The 9,121-nt window shown below is 42.8% G+C and overlaps 1 protein-coding gene across 1 annotated transcript; it reads right to left on the bottom strand.

Annotated features, from left to right (window-relative positions):
• Positions 1-2,212: 2,212 nt before the first annotated feature.
• On the bottom strand, positions 2,213-3,169 carry LOC112117707 (taste receptor type 2 member 40-like). Its single transcript, XM_024215749.1, has one exon. It carries the CDS (start codon positions 3,167-3,169, stop codon positions 2,213-2,215), a length of 957 nt encoding a protein of 318 aa, XP_024071517.1.
• Between the last annotated feature and the right edge of the window lie 5,952 nt (positions 3,170-9,121).

Raw genomic sequence — 9,121 nt, 5'->3', positions numbered from 1 at the left:
AGCCAAATTTGTGGGTCTAATTTCTAAGAGAGAAATCTAACATAAACCATATTATCTTCCATTGAGTCTCTTAGGCCCTTTTCCTGATTGATGCTGAGAGCTGCATAATTTATAGAAATCGGGGGGAGTTGTGGGGTTGCCCAGCACATCTCAGGAGCTGGTTCTAGTTAATCAGCTTTTTTTTGGAGTCATCTGTAGACTTTGATGGCATGTAAAATCAATAGCCATGCAACCCAGAGATGGCTGCATTTTTATGGCACTTTATGTAGTGGTATCACTAGGACCCTACCAAATTCACGGCCACGAAAAACTCACCATGGACCATGAAATCTGGTCTCACAGAAAAAGAAGGAAAAACAGGTAAAGCATATGAAATGTAAAGTATTAAGTGAGGCTTTTATTTTACCAACATCTCTTATTCCCATTCCCTTAGGCACTAGGCCTGTCTGATCATCTTTTAGATGGTATTAAAGATGGCAATAACTGCCCCTTTTGGGGAAAAGCGATGTTAGTTGAGATGGGCTGGAGCTGTTGTCATTACTGTTGCTAAAATCTGATCCTGTTTCCCTGAAGACAAAACAAGAGCAACAGACACAAAGGGTGAAACGAAAGATCAGCACAGATAGAAAATGCAGTTTCTGTCTCTAGTGCTGCTTCTTACCTGCAGCCTTGCTGCTGGAGAAACACAGCCCCCACAGAACATGATCTGATCAGCTGCTCCAAAACTTGTCAAACTTGTACCAGCATCAGACTGTTTACGGCATTGTTTTAGCTGCCTCTCTGGTCATGGGCCCACAGCAGTGTAGGAAGAGAAGGTCTTGGCTGGCTAAGCCAGACTCTTTCTAGACAAAAGGCAAAAGGAAAGAGAAGAAAAAAAAGGGGAGGGGAAGGGCACATGAATGGGAGATGGGTGACAGCAGGAACCAAAATCTTACATTTCAGGTGGTGTTTGGGATTTAGCAGGAGCTGGTTGAAGTACTGATGCCATCTGGATCTCTTTCTGGCCAGGACTGGGCAGGACATCTCTCAGGATCAAGGTAGTGAAGGTCCAAAGATGTCACAATGGATCCCAGGAGATAGTGGGGAAGGCTCGGGAAGCTCATTCCCAGCCAGCTAACTTGATTCTTCCCCTGAAGCCTTTTTTAAGGACCCCAAAAAGGAGTGACGGGTGAAATATCCTATTCCCTCATTATTTTCTCCACCATTTAGGTCAAATTTCCAGGATACCTGTTTTGGTCCATTGATTTCTAGTCCTACACTGCTCTTGTTCATGAGATATGATCTCAACACAGTCCTTGGGTGTTCTTTTTGTCTTACATTTTTGCTGATTTTTATAAATAATTTTATGTAACAGGCTGAGCTGGACTTTTCTTACATTGGACAATTTAGAGCACAGGACTGTACACAGCAAAAGCATTTAAGTTTCATTGGATCAAAGGTACTTCATAAATGCAAGATAATGTTGAAATACTAAGTACATGAGATGAACAAAATTAAGTGGCCTTTGATCACAGGATCATAAAGATGTACAAATTAGCGATGGAAAAGCCTTATTAAATCACTTAGTCTAGTTCCTGACAATGCTTCATTGTTTTCTGTGATATATTTTCTAGTGAGTTGTCCAGTCCAGTTTTAAGTGCTTCAAAGCAATGGGATTTCCACCACTTCTCTTGGGAAACTGTTTTGCTGTAAAGTGGGATACTTGCAATGATATATCACCTGGTACTTGCAGTCTTTTAGACAGGAAATTCATCCTGTAAGAAGTCAAAAATATATTTCCATAATGAACTCAGAAGCAGCCCCATATCTCCATGGAAATTCAAGATACAATCAGCTGAAGTGAGAGACAACAAAATTATCTTCTGGAAAGATTTATTTTTATTTCCCAGATTTCTCCATTGAGCTAGAAGTCTTTTCAAAACACCAAAGCAAACCACATACCAGGAGACATATTAAAATAGGTGCCTAAATTATCGTTTCATTTACACTGGTTTAACATCACTGCAGCTCGATTGCTTTCAATGAAGTTTCTTCTAAATGTACTGATTTGGGAGAACAATTGAGCTGAAAGACACATGGATCTGTGGCATTTCACACCAGCAGAGAATTTAGACCCTAGATTAAATTATTTTTTTAATAGAAAAGCCTGAGTTTCTTCTAATGGATTCCATCTGAAGGACAAAAGTAGATTTTATGATGTTCTGTCTCCTACTCATCTCTTGCACTTTGCATAATGCAGAACTTTAAGCAATGTTTTTTTCAGTTTGGGATTGCTCAGAATCAAGATAATGGAATGTACTGATGGACAAGCATCTACAATGATTGTACAGGCACTGCTGGCAGCAGATGTTTCTTGATATATATTTGTCAACAAGATCAGCAAAGCTATAAAGTTAACAATATTGATGAGGAAGAAAGACATGATAGTTTTCATTGCTTGAATGTGGGCCTCCAGGCAGGGGCTCCTGAAACTACTTGAGTTGTTTTGCATCTGTCGCATGTGTCTCCAGAGAGAGAACAACAACAGAAAAGCTGAAATGATAAATATGGTGAACGCCAAGGAAAATCCAATGCCACAGATAGAAAGTATGTGAGACACAGATGTTTCCACTGTGACATTTTTCACACTGTAATGTCTTTTGAGGCTGGAATTGAAATCATTACACTCTATTTTGTAAATAGCATTAAGGAAAGGGAGGCTGCTGAACAAGGATAAAAGCACAGATCCCAGAAGCAACCATGGCACCAGCCTGGAGATTTTAAATTTTAGCCAGATGAAGAGGGGGTGGCTGAAGTTTGCAATTTTCACACAGTAAAATACACACAAGCAGGCAGCGAACCATTGATTGGAAGAGTTCAAAAACCAGGTGACCGCTCTGAATGCTTGGAACACGGAGTGCAAGTAATAGATCTCTGGGTAAAATGTTGAGCAAAAAGTCTGTAAAGTTGTTTTGAGCAAGAAGCAAAATCTTGAGAATGCCAGGACAGCCAAGATATTATCACTTGAGGACAGGCACCTCTGCTTGACACGTTCAACACAATTCACAGCCACAATGAAAGAATTTATCGACATCCCGACAAAAGCCTCACATACTAAGATTACCAGGACAATTATGCTTGATTGAGTGATGTCATCCTCTTTTACAAAGTTACAATCATTGTCTCCCATTCTTTAAGAAAGTTCTGGCTCTGAAATAAACATTCGTCATGCAACGTTTTACTGTTGGAATGTGGTTGACAGATGCACTATCCTCTTGTCTGTGTATCTCCTATAGACAACACAGCTTTATATAGTTGGGAAAACAAACCCTTCAGAGATGTCTCTTCATAATGAAGCATCTGCTTGACCAGGAATGTAAATGTGTGGAGTATTCTCTTACAATGTATATTTGCATTTTCATTCTGAAGAGCTGTGTGCAGCGTAAAAACAATTTTAAAATGATCTTTTAGGAGGCCTTCTGTTTATGCCCGAATAATACAAACTAAATAAAACATATACCACATAACCCACTAATATATTACATTTGTGTTCATTAATTTTCTAGTCTGAAATTTGAATTACTTCAGTACATTTACACAGCTGAAAAATAAAGATGTGCATTACTGGAGAAACCAGAGGAATAAATGCATTGCTATTATGAAACAGGGATGGGCCAGAGTTGCCAAGTTCAGATCTGGATTTGGATGTCAACATTCCTAAAAGTTCAAGAGCATTTGAATCCAGGCCTTGGTGCAGCCCATTTAAAAGACAGCTGTCAGTTGCAAAGTCCAGATCTGGATTCCAACGTTTCCAGATTTCAGTGGTGTTCTGATCAGGTGATTTGGTTTTGAACCACCTCTAGTACTAAATAATAGCAGAAAGACAGGAAACTGCACAGGTCAGATTTGATTATTTTAAAGTAAAATACTCTGCATGGTCAGTTTGCAATGTGTTTAGTCTGTTGTAATGAATGAAAAGTTCACGAGGCCTGGCTGGCTTCCCATAGAATGTTGAAACAAGTTCAAGGTCTTGGTCCCTATCTTCAAGGTGCTCAAAGTCCTGAACCCCAGCATATCTAAAAGATTACCTAAGGCTCCGGCATGAGGACTGTGGTCGACAACTCCACTCTCCTCAACCTGCCTGCTCGAACACAGAGCAGTATGTATGTATTAAAAAATCCCTACCAAAACCTTACAAGGCACACACCGTTTCCCTCGGTAGGATGGAGATGAGAGAAAGAAGGAACCACACGTGACACATGTTATTTACTTAGCTGAATGCACAATTGGAAGGCGCTCAGATACTATGGTGATATGGCTGGCCCATAAACCTATATAGAATTCAATGGCAACAAACTACAATTAACACAGAGTGAAGGTGACCTGGGGGTATGTCGTCCCCTTGCAAAAGGTTGAGTTGAGCAAAACTCAAACTTCTGAAAACCAGGAAATGCCTAGGCAACCTTAGCTCTTCCCTCTTTCAGCAATGCCCCAAATGTGACCAGTAACCCACACCCCTTTACTCTGCCAACCTCACAGTTGCTGAAATGTACAAATTCTTCACCTCCTTTTCCAGCCCATTCACTCTCACCCACAGGATTCCCTCAAACACTATCAAAGAACAAAACCACAAAGCCACCTCAACAATATGTCCATGCCACCTACCCTCTGTTCTCCTGGAGCTGGCAGTAGCCAATAGGAATTATTTGCATACATGCCAGGTGCAGTCAGTGCGTTAGGTGTGCCTCCACTAGAAGGTGGAGGCAGTGGTTGGCAGAGACAACTCATACTTGCTGATACTGGGAGGCAGGAGACACAATGTAAAGGTGGGGGGGCACATGACTGCTCCACGTGCCGCCTCTGGGAGGAACCTTCCAGCCCCACCTTCTTGGGCCAGGGCTGGGGCCACAGGAGTGGGGAACATTCTTCTGGGCCAGGCTGGGGAGACCCACAGCACCCCAGTGTCTCCCCAGAGCTCCTGCACCCTCACAGACACCTCAGCAAGGGGAGGGGCGCAGGCAATGCCCCTAGCTTGGACTGAGCAGAGGGAACCTGCTGCTGGTGCCTTCCCCAGTGACCCCCCAATACTTTCCAGCCAGAGTTACCTGCGGGGGGGGGTGGGGGTGGGAAGGGGAGGCAGACTCTGTCCTTCTCCTGCTGTGCCTGCACCCGGCATGTTTCTGGCTTGCTCGGCCCCACTCCCTGGTAACCAGGCCTGGGCAGGGAGCAGAGGGGGTGGGCCACTGCCACTTCCCCAGACGGGCTTTTCCAGGCAGACGCTGCGCTGCACAGAGGCAGTGACCCAGAGCGGCCACCCTCCCCTTGCTGAAGCCCCAAGCCCCTTCCACTACTTCTACACCCCTAATACCACTTCCCTACCAAGAAGCATTCACATGCCTCATCGTGCCCCCCAATACTTTTGTTACGTTCCCCCCGGATGAAATTACCACTTGTGACTCTCAAATTGCTGCAGCCTCCAGTGACTCAGCTCAAAACCCCTTTGGTCCTAGGTGGGGGCTTGTGATTAATGTATTTTTAGATGTAGAATCATAGAATGGTAGGACTGGAAGGGACCTTGAGAGGTCATCTAGTCCAGTCTCCTACACTCATGGCAGGACTACATATTCTCTGGACCTCCCACAACCCCCCAGGCAATTTATTCCAGTGCTTAACCACCCTGACAGTTAGGAAGTTTTTCCTAATGTCCAACCTAAACCTCCCTTGCTGCAATTTAAGCCCATTGCTTCTTGTCCTATCCCTCAAGGGTTAATGAGAAAAATTCACCTTCCCTCCTCCTTGTAACAACCTTTTATGTACTTGAAAACTGTTATCATGTCTCCCTTCAATCTTCTCTTCCCCAGACTAAACAAACACAGTTTTTTCAATCTTCCCTCATAGGTCATGTTTTCTAGACCTTTAATAATTTTTGTTGCTCTTCTCTAGACTTTCTCCAATTTGGCCACATCTTTCCTGTAATGTAGTGCCCAGAACTGGATACAATACTCCAGCTGAGGCCTAACCAGCACAGAGTAGAGCAGAAGAATTATTTCTCGTGTCTTACTTACAACACTCCTGCTAATATATCCCAGAATGATGTTCGCTTTTTTTGCAACAGTGTTACACTGTTGACTCATATGTAGCTTGTGGTCCACTATAACCCCCAGATCCTTTTCTGCAGTACTCCTTCCTAGGCAGTCATTTCCCATTTTGTATGTGTGCAATTTTTTTTTCATAGCATATCAGGGTTGGAAGGGACCTCAGGAGGTCATCTAGTCCAACCCCACCTACTCAAAGCAGGACCAATCCCCAGACAGATTTTTGCCCCAGATCCCTAAATGGCCCCCTCAAGGATTGAACTCATAACCCTGGGTTTAGCAGGCCAATGCTCAAACCACTGAACTATTCCTCCCCCCTTAAAATCATGTTGAATTTTAATCCCCTATCCTCCAAAGCACTTGCAACCCCTCCCAGTTTGGTATCATCCACAAACTTTACAAGTGTACTCTCTGTGCCATTATCTAAATCACTGATGAAGATATTGAACAGAACCAGACCCAGAACTGATCCCTGTGGGACCCCATTTAATATGCCCTTCCAGCTTGACTGATGGTTTATTCTCTGGGAACTGTTTTCCAACCAGTTATGCACCCACCTTATAGTAGCTCCATCTAGGTTGTATTTCCCTAATTTGTTTATGAGATGGTCATGTGAGACAGTATCAAAAGCCTTACTAAAGTCAAGATATACCACGTCTACCACTCCCCCACCCCATTCTCAAGGCTTGTTACCCTGTCAAAAAGCTATCTGGTTGGTTTGACACATTTGTTCTTGACAAATCCATGCTGGCTGTTACTTATCACCTTATTATCTTCTAGGTTTTTACAAATTGATTGCTTATTTATTTGCTCCATTATCTTTCCAGGTACTGAAGTTAAGATGACTGGTCTGTAATTCTCCGGGCTGGTCTTATTTTCCTTTTTATAGCTTGGGACTATATTTGCCCTTTTCCAGTCCTCTGGAATCTCCCCCGTCTTACATGACTTTTCAAAGATAATCTCTAATGGCTCAGATATCTCCTCAGTCAGCTCCTTGAGTAATCTAGGATGTATTTCATCAGGCCTTTCCCTATCTTAGCCTCTGCTCCTACCTCATTTTCACTGGCATTCACTATGTTAGACATCCAATCGTAACTAAACTTGGTGAAAACTGAGACAAAAAAGTCATTTAGCACTTCTGCCATTTCCACATTTTCAGTCATTGTTTCCCCCCCCAAATTGAGTAATGGGGCTACCATGTCCTTGGTCTTCCTCTTGCTTCTAATGTATTTGTAGAATGTTTTCTTCTTACCCTTTATGTCTCTAGCTAGTTTAATCTCATTTTGTGCCTTGGTCTTTCTAATTTTGTTCCTACATACTTGTGTTATTTGTTTATATTTATCCTTTGTAATTTGACCTAATTTCCACTTTTTGTAGGACTCTTTTTTTGTGTTTCAGATCATTGAAGATCTCCTGGTTAAGCCAGGGTGGTCTCTTGCCATACTTCCTATCTTTCCTACACAGTGGGATAGTTTGCTCTTGTGCCCTTAATAATGTCTCTTTGAAAAACTGCCATCTCTCTTGAACTGCTTTTCCCCTTAGACTTGCTTCCCATGGGATCTTATCTACCAACTCCCTGAGTTTTCTAAAGTTTGCCTGATTGAAATCCATTGTCTTTATTTGGCTGTTCTCCCTCCTACTGTTCCTTAGAATCATGAACTCTACCATTTCATGATCACTTTCACCAAAGCTGCCTTCCACTTTCAAATTCTTAACCAGTTCCTCCCTATTTGTCAAAATCAAATCTAGAACAGTCTCTCCCCTAGTAGCTTTCTCCACCTTCTGAAATAAAAATATTGTCTCCAATACATTCCAATAACTTGTTGGATAATCTGTTCCCTGCTGTGTTATTTTCCCAACAGATGTCTGGGTAGTTTTAAGTCCCCCATCACCATCAAGACTTGTGCTTTGGATGATTTTGTTTTAAAAAAAGCCTCATCCACCTCTTCTTCCTGGTTAGTAGTCTGTAGTAGACCCTGACCATGACACCACCCTTGTTTTGTACCCCTTTTATCCTTATCCAGAGACTTGCAAAACATCTGTCTCCTATTTCCATCTTAGCCTCAGTCCAAGTATATACATTTTTGATATATAAGCAGGGCCGGCTCTAGGTTTTTTGCTGCCCCAAGCAAAAAAATTTTTGGCTGCCCCCCCCCCCCCCCAGCCCTGGGCTCTCTCTCTCCCCCCCCCACCAACTGCACCCTCCTGCCGCCCCAGTCCTGGGTCACTGGTAACTCGCTCCCAGGGCCGGTCATTCAGCAGGAATTTTGGATGTCCACAGAACACAGACAGGATTGGTTCCCATATGGTTACAGAACTGCAGTAAAGTGGAACAATTTTCAGCTTGTGTGATTGGAGGATATCTGGATGCATATTATAAGACTGTCCTACATAAATGAGGAAAAGTTGAGGTGCCTTTATTATTCTTTTGTTCCATTCTTTGTTTATATGGGGAATTTGCCAATGCAATATCACTGTCTTCCTTTTAAACAAATAAAACTAAAACTTAAAAATAATAATAAAAATAAAAAAGCAATGGATGTTGAAAATAACAATTTCAGTCCTAATAACCACTGGGAAGCATTTATTGCTCAATTTATTCTATTTTTTCTACAGCAAGTTACAGTGGATCAGTATATTTGATTTGGGAGAAATGAAGTAACAGCTGCCCAAATTGAGCTTGAGCACTCCTGAATTTTGAGGGTGTTCAAATCTGGAAGGCAGGTGCTGGATTCTCTTTCTGAATATTAGCTAAATCTGGAAAAGAAAAGTCAATTTCTGCTTCCATGGCTCAGAAGTGTAAATCCTCCTACGTGCCTGGTACTGTATCTAAAGCTGCCCAGGTCCTAGTAGAGTCTCCCCTCCCTTACTTTTCATTTTAAATTCTAGTGGGATCCACATACCTCCCTTGCTAGGCTTCAGATAGAGAGGTGCACTGTCCATTTAGTCCCCCCAATTCTTTCTTTGGGGGGAGAGCCCAGGGCTGGGGCAGGAGGGGGAAGCCCAGGGCTTGGGCAGTAGGAGGTGCAGGTGGGGGCCAGAGCTGG

Source organism: Terrapene carolina, unplaced genomic scaffold (assembly GCF_002925995.2).
Source record: "Terrapene carolina triunguis isolate 2854851 unplaced genomic scaffold, T_m_triunguis-2.0 Scaffold42, whole genome shotgun sequence".
NCBI lineage: Eukaryota > Metazoa > Chordata > Testudines > Emydidae > Terrapene > Terrapene triunguis.
Note: the sequence above shows the minus strand (reverse complement) of the source record. Positions and strands in the feature narration are given on the sequence as shown.

Coding starts and splice junctions, on each gene's coding strand:
- LOC112117707 (XM_024215749.1), bottom strand. CDS start 3,169: ATGGGAGACAATGATTGTAACTTTGTAAAAGAGGATGACATCACTCAA.